We start from the raw sequence: 22,322 nt of genomic DNA, 5'->3' as shown, positions 1-22,322 counted from the left end.
CTCTTAACAGACCTCACTGACTTCGAAGGGCTCTCCTTGTGAACAATAAAACATGCTCCTATCACTCTCGCTGAAGAAATCCCAAGAGTTTGGCTCCAATCAGGCACCCAGGACAAAGAGCAAATATTCATTTCCTATTATCACACTTGGGACACTTCCTGGCTTCAGCACAGAACACTTGCCTGAAATGTGAATCACGTGGATCTCTATTCCAATGGAACTTCTCCTGGAAGTCTTATCTGATCATCTACTAAAATATAATCTTCTTTGTCCTTATCCTTCCCCACCCCACTACCTGAGGGGGACCCTGCAGGTGTCCTGGCAGGGAAGCCAACATGGGTCAGACTTCAGGGAGTCCAATGCCAGGCAGTTCATTGTCAGCAGATTTAAAACGCAATTTGGGAAAAGGTTTCCAGGCAACAATCATTTCAGTCCAAGCACACAATAAAGCTGAAGGTATGCCTACATAGAAACTCCTTTACAAAGTACATGTGACCACGAGGGTGGGTTCTAGAGCTAAACAGCCTGGAATCTCATGTGGTCTCTGACAGAGAAAGCATAGAGGTCAGCAGGCCATAAAATACATGTGACATTCCCCTTAAGGGTGGGTTCTAAGAGCTAAAAATAGTGGTCTAGGGAAGGAGAAGTCTGGGATACTCATTCTGAGGAATTTGGGAGAGGTCTACCTCTATAGTAAAAAATGAGTGAGTGAGGTCTGCCTCCACAGATAGCAAAAAGGTCACCAGGTCCTTAGCAATATCCACTCTCAGCTTTTGGATGGAATGTAGATATATATATACGTTTGGGGTTTTTTTGTTTTTTGTTTTTTTTTTCAGATATTATATTTCATCTTCCCCCTGAGGTGTCACACCTATTTCATTAATATTCCTGGTTTTCTTTTCTTTTTTTTTTTTTTTTTGGTTTTTCGAGACAGGGTTTCTCTGTGTAGCTTTGTGCCTTTCCTGGGACTCACTTGGTAGTCCAGGCTGGCCTCGAACTCACAGAGATCTGCCTGGCTCTGCCTCCCGAGTGCTGGGATTAAAGGCGTGTACCACCACCACCCAGCCATTCCTGGTTTTCTTGGTGCTTCTCTGTAAGTAGGTTGTAAACAACCTACCCTGTTGTTTACAATCACCCTCCTATGGATTCCCTAAAGGAAAGGTCTTAGGTCATAGCCGGATCCTCAGACCTTAGTATTTCTGACACCGTACTCAAAACCTATAAACCTACATCAAAGCATTCATGAGCACAAGACCATGGACTTGATTTTCAGCAATAACAGAATAAAGACATGGGGCATGGGTTGTGAAAAATTAAATGAGAGTGAACACAGAGAAATACAAAGTAATACAACATCTAGCCCATGGTAAGCTCTGTGACTTTGTCTAAAGCTGTTATCAGTGTAATTCACAAGAGGGTGAGGTCAACATGGGCCAGAGCAGTTAACCAACCGCTCCAAGGAGAGGCGCAGGTCTTGACTTTCATCTGGTTAGATAAAGACTTTGCTCTCTCGTGGGGACACTGCAGAAGATAGGAGATGTCTCCTCCTCTGCTCCGGCCACCCCTCCCCAGTGCGTGCGGTCTTCACATCAGGGTTCAAATGCCGTTTTCACACGGTAAGAATTACGAATTACCCACTCACCACCCCCCTCTCGCTGCCCATCCACTAACCTGTTCTCTTTCATTTCTACACACCAGAGTTTAATAAATTTCACTAAAGGGGCACTCAATAAAACTGCTGGATTAATTCATTTCAGAGACCTGCACAAAAGGAGCAAGCTACTCTCCAGTCCAGTCACCCAGACCTAAAGAAATACTCAAGTATATATATTAAAAATCAAGCATAGGACAAGCTGAATAGTTCTGTGGGCGAAGGCACCTGTCACCAAGTCTGATCTCCTCCCCATCTCTCTCTCTCCCCCATACATACATAAAATAAATAAATAATTTTTTTTTAATTCAAGTACAAATAAGGCAAGATGACTCACTGGGTAAAGGCACCTGCCTTTACGCCTGATGACTTGAGTTCAGTCCCCAGGACATACATGGTGGAAAAAAGAGACCTACCTCCAGCAAGTTGCCCCTGACCTCCATAACAACCGCGTGTGTGCGCACACACAACACATACACACATATTTAAGCGCTTCAAGTGCAAAGATCATGTCAACTTTGAAATAGGAAAAGAAAGAAAGCAACCAGCATGACCACCCACAAAGAAATCATCAACATACTATGAGGACACCTATGCCACTTTTTGAAACAGTCTCCAATATTAAAATACAGTTAACTGAAAAAAAAAAAAGTCAGCGAATATAAAACGTGATTTCAATTAGGCAAGACAAAATATTTTAAAACAACACACAAGCACACAACTCTTCAAGAATTGTTCATATGCCTGAGACCTACAAGTTTCAGTAATATTTGCTTACCGGAGACATACATGAAGAACTGGAAAACAGACAGATCTGCTTTTCTTGTTAAATACTTCTGTACTGTTTGCATTATAAGAGACTGCATTAATTAACTACTTGTATTGTTAAAATGAATGGCTTTAAGCTACAGGACTTGGATGTAGACCGTATAAGAAGCCAGGCTCCAGATTTCAACTAATCCACCCCCAGGGAACTAGTTTTGAGCAACTAGAACTTTTACACAGCAACTCCACGCTCAGAGCCCAGAAAAGTGCTGGGGTCGAAATCGTTGAACACCAAAGCACCAGAAGCACACTCGATCTAGAGGGCTTTCCTCCCAAACCACCCCTTGAGCTGGGCTCTGGGGGTTTACGTGTCCTCAGTCACGAGTCCTGGAGGAACCGAGGAGGAAAGCGCTTCGGGCAGGTGTGCACACCCGCTGTCTGGGGAAGGAAACTTACTTTCTGACTGGCCTCTTTGGCTGGGACCTGTCCCTCCTGCTCAGGCACTGTCCCCACAAACGCCAACTTCTTCCTGGGATCCATCCCCGAGCCCAAAGGTCACCTGGTCAGGGGAGGGAAGAGCGACTTTGCCAGCCGGGGAGAGGAGGCGCGAAGGCGCGCATCTGTGGTTCCTGGGGAACACACGGCTCTGACCTCGGAGCCGCGGCGCTGCGGACTCGGTGCAGCGAGGTCCCCGGAGCGCTGGAGAGGAGGTGCAGCCCGGGGTCACAGCCGCAGAGCGCCCGCTCCTGAGCAGCCCCCTCTCCACCCCGCGGCCGCCAGGGACCCGCCGCCGCCGCCGCCCCTGCAATAGTGGACTCTGTCCTGGAAGATCAGATCGTCGCCGCCGCCCGCCGGGACCTCCCATTGGGTCCCAACCGACCGCTAGTTCCGCGGTGGGGGCGGGGCGGGACGCCCGCGAGGGGTCTTCCAGACTAGGGGCGGCGGGAGGGGGGGCGGGGTCGAGGTCAGGAGAACCCGCTGTCCATCATAGGCCACGCCCTCCGGCTCCCCACGCCCACCACCCCTGCGGCGCGGCCCAAGTGGGCGGGCCCATGTGCGCCCCGCCTGCGGGAAGCGGCTATTGGCAAGCGTAGGAAGGCGGGGTAGGCAGGGGGCGTGGCTAGCAGCGCACGCTTCCTCAGGAGCCAATAAGGTAGGAGAACAGCCAAGCGCTTCCGGGATGCGAGGTTGGGGGGGTGGGGGTAAGATGGCGGCGGACACGGGGAGCTGTCGCTTGTACGCGCTGCTGAGGTGAGGAGCCTGGTGGCCCGAGCTCACGAGGCGTCCCTCCTCCTTGGTGGAGGAGGTGCTTGGGGCAGCCCAGCTCGAGGCTGCAGAAGAGCTTCCTTCGCCGTGCCTCAGTTTACCGCAGCTGTTACGCGTGCCTCACTCCTGGCTGAGCAGCTGTTTCCTTGCCGGTTGTGGCCGCTTCTCTCTCTGCTTCGTAAACCGATTGGTTAAATTCTCTGCTTCTTGACCATCTGCTGATTTATTTATTCTTTCCTGGTTGATGTTTAAGTTATAAATACATTGTTTTTGCTTTTAAGATAAATAGCGTTTCCTATGTAAAAATTAGGAAATAGAAATAATAAGATTGCTAGCCACCTCGTGATTACCACCGTTGGAATAGTTCTAGATTTCACAAGATGTTCCTGACATAGGAAGGCCTACCTAAGTGCCTTCAACACCTACGTACTTTTGTTCAGGTTGAAATTTTAAAGCTAGCAGCGGGCGGTGGTGGCACATGCATTTGATCCCAGCACTCTGGGGTGGGGGGGCACAGAGGCAGGCGGATCTGTCAGTTTGAGGCCAGCCTAGTCTACAGCTTGAGGTCCAGGACAGCCAAGGCTACACAGAGCCTTGTCTCTGTCTCGGAAAAAAAAAAAAAAAAAAGAGAAAGAAAATTTAGAGGTAGTATAATAAATAGCGTTCTGAAGAGCAGTGAATACCTGCGTTCTTGCCAAAGTTTGTATTAGGTCTTCATTTTTCCACTTTCTGCTTCAAGTTCTAAAGTGATTGTTAAAATATGAATAGGCTAGTTTGTTCTAGCACATTCTTGTTTCTTCTTCCTATAGAGAATGCCTCCAGCTCTGTACTGTGTATGTTATAATGGCTAACTTTCTGCATTATAATGGTGATTTGATGAGTAATCCATAACTTGGATTATAGTTACCTTTCTTTAAAACCTTTTGCTAAAATATGTGTAAATATTGGCTAGGGATTAAATGTTTGCCTGGAATATATGAGACCGTGAATTCAATCACCACTACTAGAAGGGGGGGGGAAAGTATTAAAAATAATTGGATATTTTGTTATCAGACTTATAAGCTACAGAAATTCTCTCTGATACAAAGATATTAAGCAAATATGTAAAAGTAAACTTTAATTTGTAGCCTTGTTTTTAAACTGACAACAGATTGATTTTCACCTTTTGTTTATTTCAGATTTTTTTATTCACTGCTCTTCCCTGGACTAATTCTATGTGGAGTTTTGTGTGTATATTTGGTCATTGTCCTTTGGCTATTCAGGCGACATCTACAGAGAAAGAAAAAGTCCGTTTCAACCAGCAGAAATGGAAAAGATCAAATGGTGGTTGCATTTTTCCATCCTTACTGCAACGCAGGCGGCGGAGGAGAGAGGGTTCTATGGTGTGCCTTGAAAGCCCTGCAGAAAAAGTAGGTATGCATCTTTCTTAGCTAATGCGCTACACATTGCTGCTTGCCTCCTAAGAGCATACTGAATTTCAGGTTCAGCACAGTGTTACACAGCGATCATCCCACCTTCTCTAGCAGCTAAAGTGGGAGGATCATTTGAGCCCTGGAGTTGTAAGCCAGCCTGGGCAACATAAGCCAGCCTGGGCAACCTCACAAAAGAAAAAAACTGGCTTTTAAAACCTGCTCGCATTTCTCAGATAAAAACACTAAGCTACATGAACAAAACCTGTGTGAGACTAGACCCTTTAACATTCCATCACAGATGGAGAGGGGCTCCTAAGGCCCCACCCATTCCTGAGAAGCTAAAGGCAATTAATGCTTGTTGGAGGTGGAGGAGCTATAGTCCTTTGTTCTGTAGCCACTAGTAAGTTGCCCTTGGTTAAGTAAATAACTCTCCACCTGTGCTCATACAGGCACCCCTAATTAAATGCCCACACACCAGGGAAAGACATGAAGGTAGGAAAAAGATTTGCTAGGAAGAAGAGATCTGTTGGGACAGGGAAGATGACAAGATATGGGGACAAGGGATGTGATCTGTGTGTGTGTGTGTGTGTGTGTGTGTGTGTGTGTGTGTGTGTGTGTGGTAACATTGTAGAAAATAATTTTATTCAATGATACTTGGTTTTATTGAGGCAGGGTTTCACCATGTAGCTCTGGAACACACACACTATGTAGACCAGGCTAACCTCAAACCCATAGAGATCTGCCTGCCTTTGCCTCCCAAGTGCTAGGATTAAAGGCATGCACCAATATGTCCGCCTGAAAATAATCTTTTCAAAGTGTATAAAAATATATAAATCTCTGGGATTTGTATGAAACCTCTCCAGGGGAGACCATACCCCAAATCCCATTAGAAGAACATCCCAAATTATCTTAAATGCCGTAACCTTTTCCTTAGTTGGCATGCTTTTTAACTGAGAAAGATTTACAATCTTTACAAAAAAAAACAAATAAGTATATAGTTTAGGGGAGCATTTGTGTGTGCATGTGTGCTCATTCGTGTAGAGGCCCAGAATTGATGTTGAGTGTCGCCCTCAGTTGCTCTCCACTTTTTATTGAGGTAGCATCTCTATCTGGACCTCAAAATTCCTGCCAATCCAGCTAGTCAGCTTGCCCAGAGATTCCCCTTGCCTTCCAGAGAGCTGAGATTACTCATGGTTGCCACTTTTATGTGGGTTCAGGGTTCACAAACACTGGTCCTCACACTTGTGTGGCATGTGCTTTATCCACTGAGCCATCTCCTTGGCCCAAGTCTATAGTTTTAATATTATACTATAATCAGGATATAATTTATGTATGTATTTATGTATGTATGTATGTAACTTATAATGTGTTTAAGAGAATTTGTTACATTAGAATTAATTAAGTAGCTGAGGAAGTCTGTCTGAAAATTGGGGTACCAAAAAAGGGAACAATATATTTATAACTACTTTAAAATAAGGGAATTAATTTTTTTTAAAGATTTTATTTATTTTTATTTTATGCTTATTATTACCTGCATGTATGAAAGTTCACAATATGCATATACTGCCCACAGAAGAGAGGGCATTGGATCTTTATGAGCCGCCATGTGTACACTGGAAACTGAACCCTAGTCATTTATAAGAACAACAAGTACTCTTAACTACTGAGACAAGTCACCAGAGCCAGAAATTAATTTCTTAAAGGAATGTGATTAACTGTCCCCAGCCAATTAAACTTCATCATGTAGATTTACATATTTGGGGGAGGGTAATTACAGATGAAGGGGGAAAATACTAAGTAATGCTAAGAGTGCTTGTTGCTCTTCCAGAGCACCTTAAGTCAATTCCAAGCATCCAAATGAGGTGGTTTATAACTGCCTGTAACTCTAGCCCTAAGGGATCTAACACTTTCTGGCCTCCTGGGTACCTACTACATACATGTGGCATATACTCACACAGTCACGTACAATACACATAAACAAAAATAAATCTTAAAGAATTATGATCCTGTCTCAAGACAACTTTAGTGAATCTTAGTTGTTTTCTGTGTATTTCATTACTGCTTTATACAAAGACCCATGTAAAATGAGGGTGTGTCACCCCCTCACACTTTGTCTTCTTGTTTGTGTCACTAAAGGTTGAACTCAGGACCTTGTGCATGATGGGCAAGTGCACTACAGCTAAACTACATAAAATAAATTTTTTTAATAATTCCTAAAAATGAAAACCTCTCTTATTGATACATCAGAAATTTCTGTTGGTATTTGCTCTATTTAAAACCCATAGTAGAAGGAATGGCAGATAATTAGAAGACATGATATCTTAGTCTCATCAGATGACTGCAACATAATACCTTCGACTGGATAGTTTGTAAATGAGAAATGTATTGCTTGTAATTCCAGAGGTTGGGAAACCCACAATCCAGGGCCCAGGGATATGACTCACTTGGTAGGTAACCACTGCTTACTGAATCTTCATGTTGTGATAGAGAGAACAGACTCCTTTAGTCCTCTTATAAGGTACCACAGGTCTGAGTGTAGCTCAGGGGTAAAGTGTGTATTACATGTGCACAAGGCCCTGAGTTCAGTCTTCAGCAGCAAAAAATCAATTTACAAAGGCACAATCCCTGTTAACCTCATTATGTGTCCCTTTGCTTTTCATGCCACTCGACTAGAGACTAGATTTCAAGTGCAGAATATACAGGTGACAAACTACAGCACATAGTCTCATTTGAAAAAATAAGAGGAAAAACCTCAAGGAAGGGTGGAATCAGTAGTTTAAATGCAATCAATGAAAAAGGATAGAAAACATTTAGTATAGAAATAAGCTTGCTTGTGATTATGAGGAAATTGTACCATTTGGCTTAATTCTAACCCAAATTAATAACATTTTGTTTTAGGTATCCTGAAGCAGTTTATGTTGTATATACTGGAGACATTAATGTCAGTGGTCAGCAGATACTAGAAGGTGCTTTCAGAAGATTCAACATCAAGTTAGTTCACCCAGTGGAGTTTGTTTTCTTAAGGAAACGCTACCTTGTGGAAGATTCTCAGTATCCCCACTTCACATTGCTAGGCCAAAGTCTTGGATCCATTCTTCTTGGCTGGGAAGCTCTGATGCAACGTGTTCCTGATGTTTACATCGATTCAATGGGATATGCTTTCACACTCCCTCTGTTTAAATATATAGGGGGTTGCCGAGTTGGAAGCTATGTTCATTATCCCACTATCAGCACTGATATGCTCTCTGTAGTGAAGAATCAAAACACTGGATTTAATAATGCAGCTTTCATTAGCAGAAATGCTTTTCTCAGCAAAGCAAAGCTCCTCTACTACTGTTTATTTGCTTTTATTTATGGCCTCGTTGGTTCATGCAGTGATGTAGTCATGGTGAATTCGTCTTGGACACTAAACCATATTCTCTCACTGTGGAAAGTTGGGCATTGCACTAACATTGTTTATCCACCTTGTGATGTGCAGACATTCCTGGACATCCCCTTACATGAGAAAAGGGTGACCCCAGGACATTTGCTGGTTTCCATTGGCCAGTTCAGGCCTGAAAAGAATCACGCTTTGCAGATCAAAGCCTTTGCTAAGTTGCTAAGTGAGAAGGCAGCTGAGTCACGCCCTTCACTTAAACTTGCCCTTATTGGAGGGTGTCGAAACAAAGAGGATGAGCTTCGAGTAAACCAACTGAAAAAGCTCTCTGAGAATTTGGGAGTTCAAGAGAATGTGGAATTTAAAATAAACATCTCATTTGATGAATTGAAGAACTACCTGTCTGAAGCAACAATCGGTCTGCATACCATGTGGAATGAGCATTTTGGGATTGGTGAGTTTTCCTTTCTTTCAAACAAGTTGTTTGATACTGCAAGATATGCATTAAAGTCCTTATCTTAATATCTTTTCTATTGCTGTGACAAACACCATGACCAAGCAACTTATAAAAGAAAAATTGGGAGCTCATGGTTTCAGGATTAGAATTCATATTAGCAGCACAAAGCCATGGTGGCAGAAAACAACTGAAAGCTTACATCTTGATCACAAATTGGAGTCAGAGAGAGATGCACAGAGAATGGTGTGAATCTTTTGAAATGTCAAAGCCCACCCCCAGTGACACATCTCCTCCAGCAAGGCCACACCTCCTAATCCTTCTCAAACAGTTCCACCCACTGGGAACCACATACTCTAATATATGGGCTTATGGAGAACATTCTCCTTCAAACCACCACAGTGCCTTTGATTGTTCTAGAAGCCTCTACTAGGGCTGTAAGTCACTCTAATAAATCCGTTAATATATAATGGTATATAGCTGTGCACCATCATATGTAGTTTTTGTGTGGTGCTAGGGTTGAAACCCAGGGTTTCATGCATGCTAGGCAAGCATCCTACCCACTGAGCTACAGCCTCAGTCCCAGTGTATTTCTTTATAGAAGATGTCTATAGACCTCCATCTACTTGTCTGTTTTAACCAAGAATGAAGCAGCATTATTATGACACTTTGTAGACTAAAAGACTTAAAAGCCTGGGTGCTGGGACGGTAACCCACTGAGTATACTACTCACTGTGGAAGCATTAGGACCTAGTCAAGTCCCCAGCACCCATGGAAAAGGCAGGTGTGGCAGCATGCCTATGATCCCCCACTGGTGGTAGTGGTGGAGAGTCTAGTGCAGTGGGTCTCAGCCTTCCTAATGCTGCGACCCTTTAATATAATTCCACATGTTATGGTGACCCCCCCAACCATAAAATTCTTGTCATTGCTACTTCATAACTGTAATTTTGCTACTGTTAGAAATGGTAAGTATCTATACTTTCCTATGGCCTTAGGTGACCCCTGTGATACGTACAGTTGTTCAACCCCCACCCCCCAAAAGAGGTTCAGGGGTTCAACCCACAGCTTGAGAATCGCTGGTCTAGTGGTCTTTATTTAGCTCACTGGCTGGACAATCTAGAGAAAACAGTGAGCTCCAAAATCAGGGAGTGTCTGGACAATCAGTGGAGAGCAGTAGAGCAAGCTGAAGTCAACCGCTGGCTTGCACGGGTACCTTCACAGGCAAGTACACACAGAAAACCCTTGGATTGTTTTATTTTGTATCATGTTAAATAAGCAAATTTCCAGACTTACAGATACTTAATCAAATGTTCCTGGGTCTCAGAATCTTTTAAAGTTTGTGTTCATCAAAAATTTAAAGGCCTGTATGTTTTTGTTGTTGTTGTTTTCTTTCTCAGGAGTTGTGGAGTGTATGGCAGCTGGCACAATTATCCTTGCACACAACTCAGGAGGCCCAAAGCTTGACATTGTCATTCCTCATGACGGACAAATAACTGGATTTCTGGCTGAGAGTGAAGAAGGCTATGCTGAAACCATGGCTCATATTCTTTCTCTGTCTTCAGAAAAGAGACTTCAAATCAGGAAAACTGCTAGAGCGTCTGTAAGCAGATTTTCTGACCAGGAGTTTGAAGTATCATTCCTGTCTTCTGTGGAGAAGTTACTTACGTAATGCCAAATCTGTGCACAGTCTAGATATTTTCTACAAAGTGGAGATGTGGTGTGGGTCAGTGGTAGAGCCTGTGCTTGGTGTGTGCGAGGTCCTGCGTTCCATCCCAGCATCCAAAAAGTCAAAGGAAATGCTTCACTTAGAAACACCTTCACATGTAATTATTTTATAAATTCATTTTCTATCGTAATAAAGGCAGCCTGAGCAATATTGTATATAGACAATGTATATATAGACAAGGTAGTATTGAACAAAATGGCAAAATTACCTATATGGGGAAAGTGTACCTTAATGTACAGATTTTACATTAGTATTTGGCCTCAAAATCTGAACAGTACAAATCTCAAAAAAATACCAATCAGATTTTTACATACTCATGTATTTTAACTTTTTTATCTTTTCCTTTGCTTATTTTAATCTTTGAATGTCCCTGCCTCCACCTCCAAGAATGCTATGATCATAGTAATGCACTTAACAAGTCCAGTGTATGCAGTGTTAGGAATGGAACCCAGAGCCCAACGGAGGCTGGACAATTTACTCTACCAACTGAGCTGCATCCTAAGCCCCAAATCCTGTTTTCAAATCACTGTACTTTAGAAAACATAAAACTTCCTTGGGTTTTTATTTGTTTTATGATGCTGGAGATAGAATGTAGAGCCTCAGAGTGTAAAACAGGAGCAGGGACATTTGATTTCCTAACACCACAGAATGCACTGAGCCAACCTCAGCCAAACACTTCCCTCCGGAGGAAAGGGAAGTGCTGAGAGAAACAGACAGCAGATAATCAGGTGACACTTTAAAATTTAGTCTTATATTTTGGAAAAAACTCTGTTTGAGGGGTGGGTTTAGAGTTAGAGATTGAACCTAGATTCATGCTCGTGGTACATAAGTGTTCTAACCAGTGAGAGCTTTACCCCAACCTCAGGAGTCATGGGAAACAACAACATGAGTAACCTTTTAAGTATACCTAATAATTTTCTTAAAGGAAAAAGAAACTTCAAACAGGCATCTCTAATCCTATTCCAAAGCATCAGTCAAGAGATGGGATGGACTGATTTCTTCATGGGTGTGTACAGATGTTGAAGTCAAAACACAGGCAGCAATCTTTCCCATAACTAGGTGTGTGTAGAAGTTGGGTTTTGTTTAGAGCCTACCACAGTTTGTCTCTGTGGGTTTCTCGTCTATTAACAGCCCCACTGTGAAGATATTCAAGCTAAGAGAATATCAAGCTAAGTTGCTCTTCTGAAACTGACCATGTCATATCATAATTCGCAAACAGTGTAAAGGATCGTGAGATGGCATTTTGAAAACAGTGCCAGGTGGTAGTTAGCATACTGGGCTGGACCTTGCTTCACCTTTTACAAATACCTGACCTACACTAAAGCTGTGCCTTTATTTTTTTGATTCTTGGGTGTTTCATCTGAAATCAAGCTGTTAATACCTTTTAGAATTATGATACAAGATGTGAAGCATATGAAGCTACTCTGAAAATTAAATATTGCTTTAGTAAACGTAACAACCGAAGATACAGTGACCTGATAGAGGAAGTGGTGTGTGTGTTGGGGGTGGCTTTTAAGGGAAGAGAGAAGGAGGTTAATAAAGGAAGGAGGCTGGTAAAATAAGGATGTCTAAAAAAAGCCACAAGGAGTCATACTGTTAATTACTAAACAACACCAAAAAGAACTGTACTACCTGTAATTCTGTGTATAAAAATACGTTTATAATTTTAATGAACTTTTCTTATCTGGGCTGACGATCCTTCCTCCAAGAGCCAAAGACCACCTAACAAAAAAAACCCAATACCAGACATGAGAAGCCTCTTTTGAGTTGTTGGCCAGGGCTGTCCAAGAGACTCCTAAACCATACGACCTATTGCTTTTGCCCTTGGTTACCCCCTAGAAGTAGAAAATAAGTTCCAATTGCTGGAGTCCCATGCACTTCAGAAACAGGGCCAAGAGACCCTTAAGCTACAACTAACTTGGAGAGCATGCACACGTGATCGCGCACACACACACACACACACACACACACACACACACACACACAACCCGGTTGCTGCCCCAGGACTAACTTTCATGGTATAAACTTCTGAAGGAGGGAGGCAACCAACAGTCATACCCAGCTATGCCACCTATGAACCACATAAAAACAAAAACCAGCATGGCAAGAAAACCTTAAGGGTGCAGTGGTAGTGGCACTGCATACTTAACAGTAACCAACAGCTCTTAAACTGGACTAAGACCGGCTCAACTAGAGGGAGAACATGGTACCAGAACCCTAGCTAACTGAGTATTGGTAAACAACCGCTAACTTAAAGTATATGGTTCTTCAAGTATGGCCTACAAACTCTTGTGCCAGCTGACTCATTTTCTCCCTCTGAATATGCACCTCACCACGGCCACTCCTAGACCTCTGGAAATCTTAATGAGTGGGACAGATACGGTCCCTAGCACCTGATATAGAGGTCAGAATGTATTCCCCTGTTGCCTGTTTACCAAGTAATTTAACACTATAAAGGCAAATTTTCAAACTTTTTTTAAAGAAGTAACAATCAGTAGTAAAGGTTTTCTGTACTTCTAAATTAAAGATGTGTTTACAACTCTGTAGTTTTGGGTTTCTTAGCCAGTAGCTGGGAATCAGTATAAATTTCATCCAGCTTCTATTCTGAATAACTGGCGAGTGTGTGGAGGCTGGGGATGTGACTCTGTGAGTAGCTGGCTGTAATGTGTGTGAGGCAAGCCTAAGCCACAGCACAGCAACAAGTGATTGTGTGTGCACAGAGAGGACTGTAGTGACGGCATTTGTCATTTTGCACATTAGGAGTTCCTTCTAGTTAAAGGAATTGCCCGCACAGTTTGTCTGACATTTGTGTTAGGGCATACAAAAGAGGCACATTATTCCTTGCTGTCTCCTCCAGCTGTTTTTATTTTTGTTTGTTTGTTTGTTTTGATCTGGCTAGCTTCATTATCTACCCCCAATTATATTGTTGACTCACTACAGTGGAAAAGCAGGAAAACAGACAGTCCCCAGTGTGGCACACCAACAGAGCTTAAGTTGGAGATAATTCACTTTGCATAGAGATTGTGGAGGCTGTAGGTAGAAAGAACCTTACACATTGTCTATTTTATTTTCAACTTTACAGACAAAACAATTTAAAGAACCGAGTAGATTTCTTTATTATCACAAAGCTGTTTAATGACAGAATCAGGATTATGACCTGGTGTTCTGACCCTCAGCCCTGTTATTTTATGGCGAGTCTTTGAGGTAAGATTTGGCTGTAGTTCACACAGCCTACCTACCCATCCACACAAAATAAGAGGACTAAAGAGTCTAGAAATTGGAATGAGGCCGGGCGGTGGTGGCGCACACCTTTAATCCCAGCACTCAGGAGGCAGAGCCAGGAGGATCTCTGTGAATTCGAGGCCAGCCTGGTCTACAGAGCAAGATCCAGGACAGCCACCAAAACTATACAGAGAAACCCTGTCTTGAAAAAAACCAAAAAAAAAAAAAAAAAAAAAAAAAAAAGAAAGAAAAAGAAATTGGGAATGAAGAAAACATAGAGGATGTGATGGAAGAAGAAAGGATTCTCTGTTTCTTAACATTTCACACCAACTTTTCAAAATTATTTTCATGTGTCAAAAGCATGAAATATGGTTTACATGTATATTCTTTTCCAGTGTTCCTAACAAGGTACTACAGATATTTATTTTTTTACTAGATTTCAGGTACTGTGCAAAATGTCAAGACTCATCTCTAACTGTTTCTAGGAAACTTCTGAGTGGCCGTTAAGTCCTCTACAATTACGGTTTTTTCAGTGGTCCAAGCATTCTGTTTTGAGTCCACAGCAGTGGGGATTCACATTCCTATTTACAGTGAGTGATACCACAACTATGAAGTATGTGTTACATGGTCTTTGTATAATATATTTATAACTAATTGTGATGTAGAGCTATTGATACAAAGTACACTTGTATCTAAATCTGGCGGGTGATTTCTTTAATTTAATTAAAATATTTACATTATTTTTCCACTTCCTCTTTCCCCTCACACTCTCCTACCTCTGGAATTCATGGTCTCTTTTTCTTTAATTATTATTGCTACATGTGTATGCAAATAAATATGTAAATACAACCTGCTGGGTCCCTTTGGTGTTGCTTGTATTTGTTTTTAGGGATGACCACTTGATATTGGATAACCAATTAGAATCCCTGGGGAGGACTAATTCTCTCTCAGCAGTCATCAGTTCTCTGTAGCTCTTCATCCTGGGAAGAGGCTTTCAACCTGTGAGTTGAGACCGCTTTGGGGATCACATCTCAGATATCCTGCATATCAGATATTTATATTACAATTCATAACAGTAGTAAAATCACAGTTATGCCATAGCAATGAAATAATTTTATGACTGGTGGTCACCACAACATGAGGAACTATATTAAAAGGTGACAACATTAGGAAGATTGAAAAGCACTGATCTATAGGGGTTGAGCCATGTAAGATTTCCTCATCCATATCAACTGGTGTGGTCATTGTTCAGGTCTTGTTTAGGCATATTGTTGAGATTTTGTGGGTGTAGATTCCGTCATATCTAGAAGATAAGAATACTGCAACCGACTACCTGGTCCTCTAGCTCTTAAAATCTTCCTGCCCCTCACTTCTGCAACACTCACTGAACCTTAGGTGTAAGCGTTGTGTAAGATGTATCAATTGAGACTGGGTACCCACAGATGTTTGTTCTCTACATCTTGACCAGATGTAGCTTTCTGCAGTAGTCTTCATCTTCTGCAAAAGGAAGCTGCTTTGCTCAGAGTAGAAAACTACCCTTCTCTGTGGGTTTAAATACAAGTACTTAGAATGCAGTTAGGAATTACACTGGTTTATGAAAGCAGCAGTAATACCTTCTCCAAAATCCATGACCTCACTAACCAGGCATGATTTCCCTTCTGTTGAGTGGGCCTTGCATTCAATGTGGCAGCTATTGGTTACCACCAATACATAAATACCACTGTTGCACCTTTAGAGACAGCTTGTGGCTTGTAGGCATCACAGCTGAGCAGGACTAATGATTGCTATCCTCCCTTGGCAGCTGGCAAAGTACTTTCTAGTATTATGAAATCTAGTTCTCAAGGAGGAAGCTTTCCAGTCAGATCGCCTTGAACCTGCAAGTCTTGTGTCCAAAGTGTGTGATGTCTTCAGCAACAGAGACTTCCCTTCAACTCTGGTAGGCAACAAGGGCAATAACAACAGCCTATATTGTTTCGGATGATCTCTCATGACCAATAACCCAAAAGGAGGTTTCTGAAGCCTGGTACTGGGGATTTTGTTGGATAGCCTATGGCTCTTGGGGAAGGGGAGAACACTGTCCTGAATCCTCTGGAAGACAAGTCTTCTTAGCAGCCAGACCATCTCTCCAGCCCTTTATAGATGCTTTAAGTGAGTTAGTTATAGCTCATATACTTGGTTTTGGTGTTGGGAATCAAACCCAAGTTCTTGTGCATGCTAACCTCTGAGCTATACTACCAGTCCCCATATAGCCTATTTTAATAATTTCCAGAGTATTTTACAGGGTCATCATATAAGCAAAATTAAAATAAGTACCAGTGTTATTGGTACTTTCAGAATATGTGTTTCAGAATATTATATAAAAGTATCCTTGACTCCAAAACCTTGATAGGAATAAATAAATGAGAATGCATCTGTGTTCATGTCAGTGAATACAACAGAAAAGTTACTTCTGTTGCACAGCTATGATAGGAACTTCTGAAAACTTCTAGGAGAAAATTGGTCTCTGCGATTCACCTCACTTCTCCCACTGTCCTTCCTCTTAACTCTACTCACCCCAAAGTGTAAGATCCCCCTGTGTTTTGGAAAACAACAGTTCCAGTGTTCTGTTGCTGTTTGTCCCTTGGACTCTGTGTAAATGGTACAAGTCATGTAGGGGGAAGTGGAAGGGTTAATACAGTCTTAGTGCCATTTGAGCAAAGACCAGTGTAATAGCTGCCACACATAGCCAATGCTGTTTTTTTCTAATAAATTTTATTCTAAAGACAAATGTGGCGATATGAACAGATAGTTTCAATTTAATAGACAGAGTTGAAGCAAAAAACAGCATTCATCAGAGTTGTCCCTCGAGAGCATCATCAGGGTAAAATGTATAAAATCAGTAAGAGAGTGGATTTTTCTTTAAGGACATGAATCCCCGGCAATGAGAAATAGTATCCAGGCTTGCACATTTTGACTGGCATTTGATGAACTGTGGCCTTAGCAATACAGAGTAGATGGGCCAAAACCAGCTTCCAGACCTTCACTGGAGTTTCTATACTGGCAGGTTTATGCTTTCTTTCTCTCCTGGCTTTTCAGCATTCTTGGAGCTGGAAGCCTCTTCCCTTTCTTCTGTGGAAATTGCAAGTTTTTCTAGGGATTCTATTATTTCACTTCTCAACTCATCTTCAGACTCTTCAAATTTTCTGAAATAATAAGCAGTCAAAATCAGTGTTATGATATAAAAGCCATACTAGAAAAACTAGTTTCCTTTTTCATTCCCTGCTTCCACCTGAGCATTACACAACTTGGATGTTCATCAGATAACAAATTATTATATCAGTTTGGCCTGGGGAGGGAAGTATATGGGACTGACTGAATGTGTGTGCAGATGTAGGTGCAGGCGCACATATACATTCATGCAGAGGCCAGGGAAGGAGTCCTGCTCTGTCACTCTACATTATTCCTTCAAGACTGTCCCTCATCAAACTCAGAGCTAGGCTCCAGATAAGCCAACAATCCTACTATTTGTGTGCACAGGTTACAAGCACACAAAGCCAAGCCTGTTTTAGGTGGGTACTGGACTCCAAGCTCAGGTCCTCATGTTTATCCCTACCTAGGAAAAAAAGGCTGCTGTATAACATGTTTACACTGGGCTGGGGATGTGGCTCAGTTGGTAGAGTGCTTGCCTAGCACATGAAGTCTAAGGCTTGCTACACAGCACTGATTAAAGATGGCGGCACATCCCTATAAACCCAACACACAGGAAGTGGAGACAGAAGATACTCAAGTTCAAGACTGCCCTTGACTACATAGACAGTCTGGGATACTGATTCCCTGCCTCAAAAATAGAAACAAACACACACACACATACACACACACACACACACACACACACACACAAACAAACAACAACAACAACAAAAAAAAAACCACTGTTACACTAGGAGCAGCCCCATGCAGCCTGTGTGTAGTGTTTCTTGACTCTGGCAAAAGGTCATCTGAACCAGGCAGTGGTGCAGGCCCTTCATCCCAGCACTCATGAGGCAGAGGCAGATTGCATTTGAGGCTAGCCTAGTCTATAGAGCATGTTCCAGGACAGCTAGGACTACACAGAGACACCCTGTCTAGAAAAACAAAAACAAAAGAGGCCATGTGGAGCGACTGGCCTACACCGTGTAGGTTTGTGTACGTGCACACTATGAGGTCCACACAAAGATGAAATCACCTAACAGTACATTTCCAAGAGCTAGTCCTCTCATTAAGTAATGTGTGGCTATAATTAACCAAGGGAAGAGGCAGATGAAGACAGACATGATGGCTTAGTAATTCGTGGCAACAGATGACCTTAGAGAAACTATGTCCCCATTCCCAGGCAGAATGGGCCATCATCAAATGGACTGAGAAAGCAATGGGAGACAACAGAGGTGACAAGGTACAGGCAGCTCATGCTCAGTCCTCCAGGGAGCCCAGCCCTGGACGACAATTGAGCATGGTGGTGGTGGTGGTGGTGGTGGTGGTGGTGGTGGTGGTGGTGGTGGTGGTGGTGGTGGTTGTTTAGCATGTTGAGATGCTTGAGAGAGAGCAGTACAGATGGGAATCCCTTATCCAAAACACCACTGCTCCTACACATTTCAGGTAAGTTCTAAACCTGTAATAGATGGGAAATTACAGGGTTTGGAGAAGTGATTAGGCCATGAGAGCAAGGCTTAATGAATAGGACATTGCTTTATAAAAGGAGCCTGATGGAGTGCTTTTCCCTTCCACTCAGTGAGAACAGTGCTAGACAGTATCTTTGAACCCAGGACTTAGTCCTCACCAGACATCAAATCTTGAATTCAACAGATTGCAGAAATGTATACTTCCGTTATTTATAAGTAACCCACTCCAAAGCTTTTTGTTTTAGCAGCCTAAACACTAAGATCTTTTTATTTTTTATTATTATGTATATGAATGGTATGTATATGGTAAGCATGTGGAAGTTAGAGGACAAACTTTCAAGAGTCAGTTCTCTTCCTCCCTCCCTCCCCCTCCCCCTTCCCCTCCCCCTCCCTCCCCTTCCCTCCCCCTCCCCCTTCCCCTCCCCCTCCCTCTCTCTCTCTCTCTCTCTCTCTCTCTCTCTCTCTCTCTCTCTCTCTCTCTCACACACACACACATACACACACACACACACCACATATTACAGGTATGGTGGCTCATGCCTATACCCAACACTAGAGAGGCTGAGGCAGGAGGATTGCAAGTTAAAGGTGAGCCTAAGCTGCACAGTAAGACCCTATTTCGAAAAACAAAATCAGAAACAAACCCAAGTTCTCATACATGTTAAACAGACATTCTTCTACTGACCTGAGTTCTTCCTGCCCCAAGTCCCTGTTTTAATTAAATAACTTAAAATACATTCTTCACAATATAATCATATGAAGTTCTTCATGGCCTAATTCAGCTATTTCTTGTATTTGCAGTCTCTCATAGTAGATGCTGAGTGACTGCATTTTATTTTGTTTTGAAAGAGGATCTCATCTGGCTAGATGCTGTTTTCACATTTCAATTATGAACTTGTCTTCATTTCTCCTGAGAAAATTCAGCACATTATAACACTATAAATACATCACATGTTTTATATTTACTTCTTCTGAGATGCTAGGAGTAATAACATCCTTTAATGTTACTCTTAATGCTGGTTTCACAGTGCAGTGGTTTCCAGGCCACGCACATGCTGTGATTCAAACTCCAAATCCAAGCAAACTCAACTCTGAGCTTACAAATTCCTTGTGAGATTTTTTTCCCCAGGTGTGGTAGTTTGAGTGAGAATGCCCCCCATAGGCTCACATATATATGAGTTTTAAGGGGTGTTTTGTTTTTGTTTTTTGAGACAGGGCTTCTCTGCATAACAGCCCGGGCTATCCTGGAACTCACTTTATAGACCAGGCTGGCCTTGAATTCAATAGAGATCTGCCTGCCTCCTGAGTGCTGAGATTAAAGGCCTGTGCCACCACCACCCTGCATGCATATATATTTAATATGATGCAATTAATCATTTTGTGAGGGACAGAGTTGAGACAGGATGTCATATAGCCTGGGCTGGCTTTGAATTTGCTTGTAGCTGAAGATGACATTGAATTCTTGATTCTCCTGCCTTCCTTCCTATAACTCTCAAGTGTTGGGATTATAGATGTGTACCCCAGTGTGAAGCAAGCCTATGATTCAACCCTAAAACAGAAAAAAAAAAATTCTGCTAGAAACAGATACACATGCATCTCTGCACACCCATGCACACCACAGAGAAGGGGGGACGGGGACAGAGCCCAAACAAATCCATTTATATTATAAAACTTGGTCTCCTTAGGTAGGTCTCCATGGGCCATCTTCTATCTCACTTGCATATGACCTACTCACATGTCACCATCCGATCCTGGATCCAATTGTTCATCACCCACTACAATGACAGCGGCTACTTCTGCCTCTTCCTGGTCTTCTTGAGGAAGCTGTGGTTTTACCATTACTACTGAAAGAAATGGTAAAGATTAAAGTAGACTAATCTATGCACTGATGAACAACATATACCCACAAACCTACAGTGAATGCCATTCATGATGGCAAAACAAAGTACTGACAAGGATGCCAACAGATACATGCTGTGGTTGGGATGCGAAATGTCCCCCACAGGCTCAAGTGTTGGAATACTCGGGCCCCAGCTGCTGGTACTATGTAAGGAAGCTGTAGAACCTTTGGAAGTGGTTCCAAATGGAGAAAGTGGGTTGCTGGGCAAAGAGCCATGAGTTTTATAGGCATGCCCTGTTCCTGATTCATCTCTGCTTCCTGGTGCACTGAGGTATGTGCAAGCAGCTGCCACATACTCCTGCCACCACAGAGACAGCTTCTGCCATGCCTTCCTGCCATGCCATGATAGACAGTAGCTCCTCAAATCATGAACCAAAAGAAGTCATTTGTCCCTTAAGTTTCGTCTTATTGAGTATTTAGTATCAGTGATGAGAAAAGCAATTAATGCAGTATTCAGTTATTTGGCACTGTACTAAAAGTAGTGGGCAACACAAGAAGACATAAAAAAAATGAGTATCACGATAAGGATCAGACAAAATTTTGTCAGAAAGAGATAAAATTACCCCATTTGGAGGTTGTATAGAAATTTTAAGAAAAGTATGAGTATCAAAACTCAACACTTGCCAAAACTGAACCATCGTTATTCTTCTCCATTTCTGTAAAACCAGTGTGTATCTGTGCTTTATGCACATAGTGATGTGGCCTGCAGACAAAACTGGAAATATTCACATACACACCATCATTGCAGCTGGGTCTTTGTATTCATTCTTATTATCGCAAATAATAATCTTGATCTGGGCATGGCAACATCTGCCAGGAGCAATCACAGCACTTGGGAAGCAGAGGCAGGAGGAGAAATGAGTTTGAGGCCAGCCTGGGCTTACAAGATCTTTTCTGGTGTCTTAGTTACTTTTCTATTGCAGTGACAAAACACCAAGGTCAGATGCCTGCTTGGATGGAGTATGGCCCCCTCCTTGCACGACATTTGAATAAGCTTTTATCATTTCTTTTTAGGAGCAGAAAATTCCTTAGGCTTTTTCCTTTCACTGGTTGCAGGGTTAGCTGAGAAGGGTCCCAGCACTCCCTTTGTTCCATTTTGAGTCTAGCCTCTTTTTCTGGCACAAACCTTGGCTCCAACACTAAATTTATTTATTGACTTATGTTAAACCATCCCTGTATCTCTTTGATGCATCCAACTTAATCATGGTAGATAATCTATTTGATGGGTTCTTGAATTTAGTTTATAAGTATTTTATTGAGAATTTTTGCATCTATGTTGATTAGAAAACTTGGCCAATAATTTTCTTTCTTTCTTGGTGTGTGTGTGTGTGTGTGTGTGTGTGTGTGTGTGTGTGTGTGTGTGTGTGTGTGTATGTGGTATTAGATATCTGTCTTGTTTGGGTATCAAGATGATCCTGGCTTCATAAAAAGAATTTTAAAGTGTTCCTTTTCTAGTTTGTGAAATAATTTAAGGAGTGTTGTTAGTTCTTCTTTGGAGGTCTGAAAGTTTGAAAATCTTTGAAAAATCTATCTGGGTTGAGCATTTTTTAGTTGGGAGAGTTTTATTACTGCTTCCATCTTATTGGCTGTTATGTGTCTGTTTAAATTATTTACTTCAATTTGATTCAACTTTGGTAGGTCATATTAAGACCTAAGCTGTATTAAGAAATTTATCCATCTTTTTCTTTCTTTCTTTTTTATAGATTTCCCAGTTTGGTGCAGTATAGAATTTTATGGTACATTGTGATTCTCTGAATTCCCTCAGGGTCTGTTGTAATGTCTCCCCTTCATCTCTGCTTTGATTAACTCGGGTCTTCTTTTTCTGTTTTAGTTATTTGGGTAAAGTATATTGGTCAATCTTGATCACTTTTAAAGCAGCAGCTCTTTTTTAAATTGATGTTTTGTACACTTTG

General features: G+C 42.1%; 3 protein-coding genes across 11 annotated transcripts in view; 1 reads left to right on the top strand and 2 right to left on the bottom strand.

Annotated features, from left to right (window-relative positions):
* Atp7b (ATPase copper transporting beta) overlaps positions 1-3,433 on the bottom strand; it is a 76,270-nt gene extending 72,837 nt beyond the window's left edge. The window contains exon 1 of one of the 5 annotated variants that reach the window (XM_006997774.4): positions 2,873-3,433. In XM_006997774.4, coding sequence (XP_006997836.1) covers positions 2,873-2,956 — 84 coding nt within the window. In that variant the 5' untranslated portion in view covers positions 2,957-3,433. Of the gene's footprint in view, positions 1-2,429; positions 2,522-2,872 lie in introns of those variants that run through there. The other 4 variants (XM_076553655.1, XM_042262592.2, XM_076553656.1 and 1 more) reach the window with 4 other exon arrangements.
* Positions 3,434-3,586: 153 nt separating this feature from the next.
* On the top strand, positions 3,587-14,721 carry Alg11 (ALG11 alpha-1,2-mannosyltransferase). Its single transcript, XM_006997773.4, has 4 exons — positions 3,587-3,667; positions 4,861-5,091; positions 7,993-8,924; positions 10,322-14,721. Exons 1-4 carry the CDS (start codon positions 3,597-3,599, stop codon positions 10,591-10,593), a joined length of 1,506 nt encoding a protein of 501 aa, XP_006997835.2. The 5' UTR covers positions 3,587-3,596; the 3' UTR covers positions 10,594-14,721.
* A 1,918-nt stretch (positions 14,722-16,639) lies between these two features.
* The window catches only part of Nek5 (NIMA related kinase 5), a 47,658-nt gene continuing 41,975 nt past the window's right edge, over positions 16,640-22,322 (bottom strand). For 2 of the 5 annotated variants that reach the window (XM_042262547.2, XM_076553658.1), the window contains 2 exons: positions 20,245-20,350; positions 16,753-17,054 (listed from right to left, as the gene is read on the bottom strand). In XM_042262547.2, the coding sequence (XP_042118481.1) occupies positions 16,904-17,054; positions 20,245-20,350 (257 nt within the window). In that variant the 3' untranslated portion in view covers positions 16,753-16,903. Of the gene's footprint in view, positions 17,055-20,244; positions 20,354-22,322 lie in introns of all 5 variants that reach the window. The other 3 variants (XM_015990767.3, XM_015990768.3, XM_042262546.2) reach the window with 3 other exon arrangements.

This window comes from Peromyscus maniculatus, chromosome 17 (assembly GCF_049852395.1).
Source record: "Peromyscus maniculatus bairdii isolate BWxNUB_F1_BW_parent chromosome 17, HU_Pman_BW_mat_3.1, whole genome shotgun sequence".
Classification (NCBI taxonomy): domain Eukaryota; kingdom Metazoa; phylum Chordata; class Mammalia; order Rodentia; family Cricetidae; genus Peromyscus; species Peromyscus maniculatus.
Note: the sequence above shows the minus strand (reverse complement) of the source record. Positions and strands in the feature narration are given on the sequence as shown.